This window comes from Octopus sinensis, linkage group LG17, assembly GCF_006345805.1.
Source record: "Octopus sinensis linkage group LG17, ASM634580v1, whole genome shotgun sequence".
Taxonomy (NCBI): Eukaryota; Metazoa; Mollusca; class Cephalopoda; order Octopoda; family Octopodidae; genus Octopus; species Octopus sinensis.
In genome coordinates, this window is record NC_043013.1 from 15,015,341 (window position 1) to 15,027,600 (window position 12,260).

Consider the following 12,260-nt stretch of genomic DNA (forward strand, 5'->3'; position numbering starts at 1 on the left):
ATAAAATCAAATAAACTGACTTCATAAAAACAATGTAAAGTCAAAAAAGATGTAACTTCAAAATGACATAAATTGAGGGATGCCTGCAGACATTTCAAATGAATGAAACAAAATAAAGAAGTGAATGAGAGGAATAAGTCTGAAAATAGAGATTACTTACTCAACAACTGTTTCTGATGATGTGGATGAAGTCTGTCCAAATTGTACAAGGCCATTGATACCATGATGCCAGGCAAAGTTCCAAGCAAAGCGAATCATTTCTTTGAGAGATGGCGTGAGTGGATCTAAAGTGGAATATTCCGAAGAATAAATGGAGGTACTCTGAGGATGTATAGGAGGTTTGTATGGGAAGTTGTATCTGAAAAATTGAGGAAAAGCCCATAAAAATATTTTGTAGAGTAGCTCAGTTTAATGACAGTTGTTAGTAAAATAAAAATTGGTAAATTTTACAAATGGAGTAAATTGTAAGGAGTATCTTGTGGGAGTACTGAGTAAGAGGGACTACATTAAGAGAGTACTATATAAGAGTTATACTATCAGAGTCATCATCATCATCGTTTAACATCTGTTTTCCATGCTGGCAAGGATTGGATGGGTTGACAGGAGTTGGCCAAACTCCCATTGTCTGTTTTGGCATGGTTTCTACAGCTGGATGCCACTTTACAGAGTGTGCTGGGTGCTTTTTACATGCCACCAGCACAAGTGCTTTTATGCAGCACAAGTGCAATTTTAAGTGGCACCACCACGAGGGCATTTTACACATCTTTTACAGACAAGATATAAATATATAAAAATATACACACTTTTTATACAATATAAATATATAAACAGTATATACATACCTTTTACACACAATATATAAATATATAAAAATATACACACTTTTTATACAATATAAATATATAAACAGTATATACATACCTTTTACACACAATATATAAATATATAAAAATATACACACTTTTTATACAATATATATATATAAACAGTATATACATACCTTTTACACAATATATAAATATATAAAAATATACACACTTTTTATACAATATAAATATATAAACAGTATATACACACCTTTTACACACAATATATAAATATATAAAAATATACACACTTTTTATACAATATAAATATATAATCAGTATATACATACCTTTTCCACACAATATAATATATACATAAACATTATATACAACTTTTAATATATAAAGAGAGAATACACACCTCTTACACACAAAATAAGGCATCGAAAACTTGATGAACTTTGTTTTGTCATCTGGTGATTTACAACTGAAATTAGATTTTAAACAGATTTTATATACAAATATACATACATACACACACAAACATCATCAAGACAGTAGGCTGCCTGCCAAGTATCTCAATTAGAGAGAAACAATATACAGCAGACACATATGTAGATGTACAAATCTATATATATATATGAGCAAAACGCCCAAATCCAAACTTCTCTGCTAGGTCTTCAACAGTTATGATGGGATTTTGTTCCACCAGGGTTTGCAGGAAATCCTTGTTGAACTCTACAGATCTCCAGGACAAGGCTTGTCTTCTAGGCCCATAGTAACCAATAATGTGTTGTTTATATACAAGCCCCTCGATTTTAACTAAAAACCTCAACCTTCATGGAATTACTGACCAACACCATATCCTCCGGAAAAAGACAAGTTGTGAACATTATTCTCCTGCCTGTATTCTTCTAACTACTTGTACTCTTTTTTATTCTATTTTACTACTTTATTCTTCTATTTTATTCCTTATAAACTGAATTTTATTCCTTGTCAACTGTAAATTTTGCCCATCTAAAATATTCATACTTTGTCTCTGATGATGGAATACCCATGCAGGGACATGCTAACCAACCACTTTGGTTATCCCAGAAACAGCTGTAAGACTTCAAATTCATATATTACACACATGTCTGTATATTGTGCATGTGTGTGTATAAGAAACTGGTAAATCACTTAATGCTACTTAATGTTTGATGCAATCATTCAAGTGACATTTACAGAGGTCTTTTAGGTAAAAAGAAAAATAACACATACGCTGCATCTGAGAGAATCACTTCATCAAACAAGAGAAAGGTCAAGATTTTGGTGACCTCATATTTTAAGGATTCCTCTTGGTCATGTAGCAAAGCAACTGAAAAACAAAAAGGACCTACATTAATTGTCAAAGCAAAATAGAGAGTGAGAGAGCAAAGTAGTGGAGGGAGAGGTAGAAAGTAAATTGTAACCTTTTCTTAATGCAGGGACAGGATCACAAACCTTGTTCATTGCATCAATTTCTGTACACAATTAGCATTTATTTTATTAATCTCAGTATGATGAAAAGTCCATCTTAGCAGGATTTAAACTCAGAATTCAAGGAAGGGTGATGAAACAAAATATTGATTTCTAGCATAGGTCCAGAAGCAAACATTTTAGTGGTCAAGTATAGTTGGTATGTCAACCTCAGTATATAACTGTAAATTTATTTCATCAATCTCCTACGTCCAGAAGAGAGAAAGGTAAAGTTGATACTCAGTTGGGTGATATAACCAAGTATCAAAAATAAATTCATTATCATTGGGAACAAATTGAACACATTTAAGGAACAGCTGTAGTTCAATTTATTATGGTAGGGGACAAACCTAACCTTTCAGGGATAACAGTAGCCCCACATTTTCTGGTAGGGAACAAACCTAACACATTTAAGAGACAGCTGTAGTCCTACATATTATGGTAGGGAACAAGCTTAACATTTAAGGAACAGATGTAACCCTACACATCATGGTAAAGGATAAATCTAACATTCAAAGGAAGTTGTAGCTCTACATACTATCCTAGGGGACAAACCTAACACATTTAGGAGACAGGTATAGCTCTACAAATGGTAAGGGACAGACCTAACAAACTGAAGGGGCCGCTGAAGCCCTACATGATATATCATAATACATATAATAGAGGGACAACTTCAGCACAAACAACTAAAGCATTCTTTTGCAAGACTGCAAACAAATATCACCATTTGTATTTACTTTTGCTATTTAGTTCTTGTTTTGAATCAATATCAAAATGCAAATTTAGTCTTTGATTAAATCTAAACCAATTACGAACTTTGTCTTGGTGCAAGGATGGCGTCAATAAATTAAGTAGCAGTCCAGGGTGGGAGATTAGTATGAGATGACATACAGCATCTGTTCTAGTCCCTTCGCATTCTAAATTTGAATTCCACCTCAGTGCTGACAGTCAAAGCTAGTCACCTGACCATGAGAACACTGCATTCAACCCACAGTTAGCAGGCATGTAGGCCTATAACCAGAATAGATAAGCTTGCAGCAGCATGCTATGGCTTTCATCCAGTAGTGTAGATTGACATCTGAATGGCATGGCAATCAATGATCAATATAGTAGGAAAAGAAAGAGATGGAATCAAAAGAGAACTGACCTCGTAACAAGCTGTAGTATAATTCTTCTTTGTCCTTCAGTCGATGTCTTTCAGTACTGTTGTATTGTAGGATCACAGACAGAATATTCACGCAACAAGGAAGAAAGATGGTGTAGTTAATGAGTCTCTGCTAGAGGGGAAAGAAATTACAAAACAAACACAAAAAATTAATGAAAAATTAACAAAAAATATTACAAAGTGGAGAGATTCAAACGAGAGATTTTTAATGAAACATGAAGCTGTAAATTTTTTAACAAAAGTAGAGTTGTCAACTGAATCAGCCCTAGTTCAAAACTGATGTTTATTTTTCTGAACACCTGCTCCCATTCCATCCACTTAGGGGAGATGGACAAAAGGGAAAAAATGGAACACTGTCTCTTTATAACGAAGTTTAAAGGTGGTACCCCATTATGGTCCCAGGTGGGGTAGCTAAAAGGAAACTCTTTTAAGGTTATAGAATTGGTCAGAACTCAGGGATATAACTAAACAGTCATTTTAGGACTCCCTGTTTTTGAGGGGGTTAGGGACAAGGTGCAATTAATGTGGGTGGTTTGAGGGAAGACAAGGATACAAACCAGAAACCTGGTCCAAATGCTCGCAACAGAGTGAACTCTAATGATATCTAATGATCCTGTGGTGATGTTAAACCAGGCAACGAGGTAACTTTGCCATCTAAGAATACATACAACCCTCCAATAGACTTTCATACAACTTCCTATGTATCTTTTCTTTTTTTTACATAGTAGCACATGGGTGTGTATGTGAGAGAGACAGAGAGAGAAAGAGAGATAATGATACAACCAAACATATGCTGTGTCACATTTTATCACACATAGTAACATGTAGAGGGGGAGTGAGAGAGAGAAAGGTAGGAGGGAGAAAGATAATGATTCCAGAAGACATATGCTGGCAGTAGAGGAGTGTAATTCATACTTAAATCTGGTATAAAATCAAACTCTGTTCAGATCTGATTCCATTTCTGATACAGGAAGAAAATCCTAGTATTTAAGTTGCAGTTTTAATGAACAACACAATAATAAGGAGGCCAAAAATAAGAAGCCCAGAAATTTTGTAGCAGAAGGGAGCAGTTGGTTGTGTTGACCCTAGCATTTTATTTTATCAACTTTGGAAGGATAAAAAGCAATGCTTAGCTACTAAATGGGTTGTTACTCAGAGCACACTTCATACAGGCCCTGCTGATGGAACTTCCATGATTGTAAAGTTTGCTTTGTAGGGGCAATGCCTACACCCAACTCCTTTGGACCTAGAGATTTCTAGAAATTATCCACAGTTTCCAGGCTGAAAGCCCTTTATATATAAGAAGAAAAAAAAACAATAATAATAATTCTTTTTTTCAAGGGGCACAAGGCCAGTAAGTTTAGAAGAGAGGGTAAATCAATTACACCAACCCCAAGAGGATGAGAGGTGAAGGTGACTTTGGTAGAATTTGAACTCAAGAACAGAGGCGGACAAAATACCACTGAGCATTTTCTCTAGTGTGCTAAAGATTCTGCCAGTTCACCACCTTAATAATAACAATAACCTTTTCTACTAAAGGCAGAGGGCCTGAAATTTGGGAGGAGAAGCTAAGTTGATTACATTAATCCCAGTGCTCAACTGATAGTTGGTTTATCAACCCCAAAAAGGATTCAAGGCAAAGTTGACCTTGATGGAAGGAATCTGAACTCAGGATGTAAAGACAGATGAAATGCTGCTAAGCATTTAGTCCAAAATGCTAACAATTCTACCAGCTCACTGCCTTCAATATAATAATAATCATCATCATCATCATTGTTCGATCGTGGTCGAGACAATGGAATTTACTGTGTTACACCAGAGTTCACGGTCCATCATAGCATTACGGAGGTCCTGTTGCTGGATGCCTGTATCCCTGGAGATTACATCAGGGTAGGAGAGTGTGCGCCCTCTGGTATCGCGAGCAGATGGCTTCCAGAGGAGAAGAGCAGAAATTACCTCGTTTTCAGCTCTACAACAATGTCCAACAAACTGGACTCTTCTACCTTTCACAAGAGATGATACAGGTGGCAATTTCCCATATATTTGTACTTTGGTTGGATGACGCTTCCACGAGAGATTTTGAGCTCTCATAAGGAGGCGAGTGTAAGTTCCATCCAACCGCCTCTTAAGCTTCTTTGATAACGTCCAGGTTTCTGAGCCATATAGTAGAATTGGTTTGAAATAATAATAATAATAATGATTTCAAATTTTAACACAGGGTCAACAGTTTTTAAACGTGGGGGAAGTGGATTACATTGACCCTAGTACTTGTCTGGTAACATAAAGAGGGATGAAATGTTGCAAAGCATTTTGTCCTCCAGCTTGCTGCCCTGATAATAATAATGATGATAATAAAGTTTACCTCAGATGAAGCTTGTTCTTTTAAAACACTTTTATGGATATAGAACAAAATTTCTTCGATGCCACCAAGTTCTTTGAAGATGTTATGAAGATTGTGATCTGGAGAGTAATAATGAACAAAGAATGTGAAAAGCAGAGGTGAAAGACATTTTGACAGAAACTGACATTACAAACAAGATGGTACGTGAGGGAAGAATAAGTAGTTTGACAGGCTGATTTTGTAGTGGATCTAATGACTTATGTCTTCACATCATTAGCAGGTTTGTATAATGTTTGGGGATGCTCACACTGCTAGAAATAGCAGTCAAAGCTCTCTCAACTCCCACTGTATGATTATAAAAAAGATGGAGTGTGAAATTTGAAAATGTAATTATAGATACAGCAGCCAACTGGCTTCCGTGCCGGTGGCACGTAAAAGGGCAGCATTTGAGCATGATCGTTACCAACGTCGCCTTACTGGCACCTGTGCCGGTGGCATGTGTAAAAAGATTCGAGTGAGGGCATTGCCAGTACTGCCTGACTGGCCCCCGTGCCAGTGGCACGTAAAAAGCACCCACTACACTCTTGGAGTGGTTGGTGTTAGGAAGGGAATCCAGCAGTAGAAACTCTGCCAGATCAAGATTGGGGCCTGTTGCAGCCATCTGGTTCGCCAACCCTCAGACAAAATCGTCCAACCCATGCCAGCATGGAAAGCGGACGTTAAACGATGATGATGATGATGTTGGGAAAAAAAACAAAAATAATGACCAGATGGTCACAGCCAGAACACCTTTAATTAAAAGGTGGGTGGAATTTGAAAGAAGTTAGTCATGTGTGCATATGTGTGTACATGCATGTATGCATGTTACTGTCTCCTTGTCTTGACATAACGTAATAGTTTAACAAGCATGATCACCATACAAGCGGTGTCCGTTTCTAATATTCCATGGAAACATGTCTGGCAATGGGCAAAATATTGTTATCCTTGGAAACAGGTGAGGGTTGGTGACAAGGAAGAGCATCCAGCTATAGAAAAACCTGCCTCAACAAATTCCATTTCACATGTGAAAGCATGGAGAAAAGTGGATGTTATGATGATGATGATGACAAAAGACTTAAAAAATAGATTGAAGAAGACATATAATACTTTTTATGCAGAGATTCCCAGGGACATGGCATGTATTTCAAAGATTCCTCAATAATAAAAAGATTCAGAATAATGAATTAACCTAAGAATTTAGAAAAATAATTTCGACTATTAAGATGGTGTTAGGTTTCAATTTAAACCTTTAGCATTCGGATTACTATGTGAAATGTAATGCTTCTTTATTCACATTGTTTTAAATTAAATTATGCATTAACTCCATAGCTTTGAGACTTCAGAGATGTGATTGTTTATTTTTAAAATGGCATTGTAGTGTAGGTGTGAGAGGCCAGATCTAGCTGGTTTGAACATAAAACAGGTAGAATATTTGGACTGGATATGGCTTGTTTAAATACTAAAGGGTTAGATCCTTTTAAAGCAAGAAGCTTCTATCATGGAACCAGAGGTAATCTCAGGCAGGTTGGTTTCAAAAGAATAAAAAATCTCACACACAGATATGTAACTAGAGAATAGTTTCACTTTAACAAAATTTATAACTACAACATGATGGTGTTGATGAAAAGAATATGAAAATGGTACAAAGTAGATGCTTAATTTAATCTGAGAAAAATTATGTAAACTTACCAAGTAACATAATAGCAAGCTGTTCGAGAGCTGACTTCTTCATTTCTTCATCAAGTGTCTTGGAACAGAATATGTTATACACTTTGGTTACATCATCAGCCTAGAAACATAGACATGCATACGTTTTATATATATCTTATATCTTTTGTTTCAAAGCAGGTAGACAGGCAGGTAGCCATAAATGGGGGAAGGGTGTAATGTCAGTCGATCAGGATGAGAATTAACCCGGATGAAATGCAATTCAGTTTTGTAGCTGGGAGGAATATTACTGACGCTCTCTTCCTAGAGAATTGACAACAGAGAAATACTTAGCCAAGAGTAAGCTGCTATACTTGATATTTGTTGACTGAGAGAGGGCCAGTGGCAAGGTACCCTGAAGTGTGATTTGATGGTTGCTGAAGAAACTAAGATAGGCTTGTAAGAGCAAAACAAGCTATGTATAGAGGTAATGTACAAAGAGAGAGTAAGCAATGAGTTCAACAATGAATTGAGTATTAAAGTAGGGATTCATCACGGGTCTCTCCTCAAAGCACTCCTGTTATAGTCCTCCAAATTATAATAGAGGAGTTTAAGGTCAGGTACCCATGGGAACTCCTATGTGTTAATGATCTAGCATTTACAGCTGAATCAGCAGTTGGTGTATAAAAGAAATTTCAAATGTGGAAATGAAACCTAGAATTGAAGGGCCTCAATGTTTACTGAGTGAAGATTCAAGTATTAGTAAGTAGTAGAGAAAAAAAGGACCCTGCTATCATCTAAGAAATGGCCATGTTCAGTAAGAAATACCCATGCAGAAAAGAAGTAGACAAGAATTCCATATGGTGTACATAGGTAATTTAATTAGCAGTGGATGTTCTGAATCAATCTTTGCTAATTAGTAGGTAGAGTAAGAATGGGTTGGAAAATGTTCAGGGGACTATTACCACATCCGGCAGAGGCAGTAAAGGGTAGAATTGTATGATATTTGTATAGGAAAAGAGAGGACATGCCAAGGAAAGCACAAACTGAGTAAAAGCTGAAACAAGGTAGAGAAAACTTCTTCATACTTCTGTCTAAACCATTTTCCAAAATAATAATTATTGATTTCTAAGATGGAGACAAAGGCACAATTTTACTTTTGGGAGGTGATGAGGACAGAATAATCAGTTAAAAGTTTAAGTTGGTTTTACCATGATTGAAACTCAGAACAAAGACTAAACATTATAAGTGTTAGTTTGGTGATCTATTGATTCTGCTAGTCTACCACCCTAACATAGAATCACAGAAATACATAAAGTTAACTTACATTAAAGACTGAGGTTTCTTGTTCCAACTCCAACTCCAACAGCTGTAAACATGGCATGGAGAAGAAGTCTGGTAACTCAGGTATCTTGAGGTCATTCACCTGGGGTAGCTTCAACTCCTGCTCCTTCTCATGACAGATGAACCACAGCAGGTGTGTCACAGCCTCACAACGAACTCTGAAATAAACAAGTACAAATCACAATCACGACAAAATTAAAAAAGGAGAGGAACCTATACATGATCATCTGACCAGCTAGAAATAGTAGTCAAATCTCTCTCAAATCATATCAACATCATCGTTTTCTATCCTTTACTTTTCCATGCTTGCATGGGTCAGATCTAATTTGTTGAGGCAGATTTTCCACAGCCAAATGTCCTTCCTGTCACCAACCATCACTTGTGTCCAAGCAAGGTAATAATTTCCTTTAGCCAGACATGTTTTTCAGAGATTGGCAATGGTGATGCTCATTACAACAATCATCACATGATGTCAAGACAAGGATACATACAAACACACACACATATATGATGGGCTTCTTTCATTTTCCCTTTTGCTAATTCACGCACAACGCTTTCAAGGCCCAGCACTACAAAAGCAGATACTTGCTCCAGGTGCTATGCAGTAGGACTGTACATGACTGGATAGAGCTGAAATAATAATTCTCAGGGAGATGTATCAAACCAAGGAATGTAGTAAACTTACTTGCTGTTAGGTGAGAACATAAGTCTTAAAACTCCTCGGAACTTCTCACAGCGAGGTAAGGATGTTGGTCCACTTTCTTTATTAGGTTCCACCATCCCAAGAATGCAATATCCGAGAGGGGTTTCAGTCTCAGCATATGACTACAAATGAAAACAAAACAGCTCCATGTTAACCAGTTATAACATAATTCTATTGAATGTAGATGTGCATGCATGTGTGTGTATGTAGACAAATTTTTGTCCACATGTGCATCTAGTGGTAGCAGTGGCAGCAAGCTGGCTGGATCGTTAGCATGCCGGGCGAAATGCGTAGCCATATTTCGTCTGCTGTTACGTTCTCAGTTCAAATTCTGCCAAGGTCGACTTTGCCTTTCATCCTTTCGGGGTCGATTAAATAAGTACCAGTTACACACTGGGGTCGATACAATCGACTTAATCCGTTTGTCTGTCCTCTCTGTGTTTAGCCCCTTGTGGGTAGTAAAGAAATAGGTAGCAGTGGTAGCAAGAGTAACAGATGTATCAAGTTACAAAATATAGTAAAGCAATATTTACCTGTAACAAAGGCAAAGATTTGGCCAAAGCAGCGATGAATTCTTGCCAAATATCACCATCTACAAGAAGCTGAGCTTGTAGCAAATACAAGAGGATGTCAGCAGCTAGTTGAGAGATCTAAAATGAATATATATATTTGTCACAATATATGGATTTAAGAAATCCAGTATCAATTCAAAATAAACAATTAAGTTACACCATCTAGAAAATTACATATAATAGAAATATTAAAATTAAAATAACAATAATATTTTACTTAATTTACTTAATCATCGGCATATTATTCATCATCATCATCATCGTTTAGCGTCCGCTTTCCATGCTAGCATGGGTTGGACGGTTCAACTGGGGTCTGGGAAGCCAGAAGGCTGCACCAGGCCCAGTCTGATCTGGCAATGTTTCTACGGCTGGATGCCCTTCCTAACGCAACCACTCCGTGAGTGTAGTGGGTGCTTTTTATGTGCCACTAGCACAGGTGCCAGACGAGGCTGGCAAACGGCCACGATCGGATGGTGCTTTTTACGTGCCACCGTAATTTTAATATTTCTATTATATGTAATTTTCTAGATGGTGTAACTTAATTGTTCATTTTGAATTGATAAAAGGTGTTTTTTTTCTAATGTATATATATATATATATATATATATATATACACACACACACACACATATATATGCACATACACACACATGCATATATATGTGTGTGTGTATATGATATATAATGGGAAAGGAAAAAAAAAACAAAAATAATCCGTATAATCAAGGGTATAAATACCTTTTTATCCGTGTCTGCCATTCCAAAGAAAATAATTTCATGCAGAACTATTGGATTAATTAAAAATTTAATTCCCAACTGTAATGATGATGATGTGTGAGCTGCAATTTCGTTAATATTTAAATATTCCTGTAAAATGAAACAGAAAACGTATCTTATGGTTTCAGTAATTAGTAAGATTTTAATTAATTATGTTTCTTTAGAAAAATGTCTGATTGTCACTTCTGTTTTTGTCATTGTTGTTGTTCATGTTGTGTTGGTCAGTATTGGATCTATAGATTACATGGTTGTGTGTGTGTGCGCACGCGCGTAGGTAACCACTGATCGTCAAGGTGTCAGAACCGAGGACATGCTAATTAGGTGTTTAATGTGCTGCAATGCAGTTTCATATTCCTTGGCGGATGATGATTACTAGAAATTTATTTAAGGTGGCAAGCTGGCAGAATCGTTACAGCAGTAAAAAAAATGCTTAGCACCATTTCTTCCAATCCTACATTCTGAGTTCAAATATTGCTGGGGTCGACTTTACCTTTCATCCTTTCAAGGTTGATGAAGTTAGTTGAGTACTAGGTACAATGTAACTGACTTACGCCCTCCTCTGAAATTGCTGGCCTTGTGCAAAATTTGAAATCAATTATCTGAGTGTGTACAAGTTTACCCATAATTCTAACCAGTATTCCAGATGCCATGAGTCAATCTGCTCTGAGATGGCATCATACAATGCCTTAAATTGACTGTGCACAAGAGATAGCAAGGTAGTGAGGGCATGAAGCTAGATGCATATTGTAGTAGCAAGGACATGTGGACAACCAAAAATGGTTGTCTACCAAGGCAGTGAGCTGGCAGAAATGTTAGCATGCTGGGCAAAATGCTTAGTGGTATTTCGTCTGCCGCTACGTCCTGAGTTCAAATTCTGCCGAGGTCGACTTTGCCTTTCATCCTTTCGGGGTTAATTAAATAAGTACCAGTTACGCACTGGGATCGATATAATCGACTTAATCCGTTTATCTGTCCTTGTTTGTTCCCTCTGTGTGTAGCCTCTTGTAGGCAGTGAAGAAATAAGAGACGGTTGTCTACCATCCAAGATCATATATTGTCATAAAGATAATACATGATCTTGGATGGTAGACAACAACAACCACCACCTCCTCCTACTTTTTCTGGTCCTTAGGTGCCTTTAGCTGGGTCCAGTGTTAAGAAATGTTCAGGCCATGACTTTAGTCTGTCATCTTCCTCTGATCAATCCCACATGTCCCAAGAAAGAGGTCAAGGATGCTGACCTGTCACCTGTGATTTAGAAATATTTCAAAAATTGCTTTTATCTTTGGATGTCCCTTTTTATTACAAACTACTCAACTGTGAATTAAGGACTAATTTACTTTTGTTTGTCAGTCGAATATATCAGAAG

General features: G+C 36.9%; 1 protein-coding gene across 3 annotated transcripts in view; it reads right to left on the minus strand.

Annotated features, from left to right (window-relative positions):
* Window positions 1-12,260, minus strand: part of LOC115220984 (rotatin) — an 84,936-nt gene that overhangs the window by 49,625 nt on the left and 23,051 nt on the right. For 2 of the 3 annotated variants that reach the window (XM_029791200.2, XM_036510364.1), the window contains exons 14-23: window positions 10,853-10,981; window positions 10,076-10,192; window positions 9,525-9,664; window positions 8,823-8,997; window positions 7,538-7,637; window positions 5,831-5,928; window positions 3,451-3,580; window positions 2,067-2,163; window positions 1,228-1,293; window positions 161-358 (exon numbers count right to left, since the gene is read on the minus strand). In XM_029791200.2, coding sequence (XP_029647060.1) covers window positions 161-358; window positions 1,228-1,293; window positions 2,067-2,163; window positions 3,451-3,580; window positions 5,831-5,928; window positions 7,538-7,637; window positions 8,823-8,997; window positions 9,525-9,664; window positions 10,076-10,192; window positions 10,853-10,981 — 1,250 coding nt within the window. The remainder of the gene's footprint in view (window positions 1-160; window positions 359-1,227; window positions 1,294-2,066; window positions 2,164-3,450; window positions 3,581-5,830; window positions 5,929-7,537; window positions 7,638-8,822; window positions 8,998-9,524; window positions 9,665-10,075; window positions 10,193-10,852; window positions 10,982-12,260) is intronic. The other variant, XM_029791201.2, reaches the window with a different exon arrangement.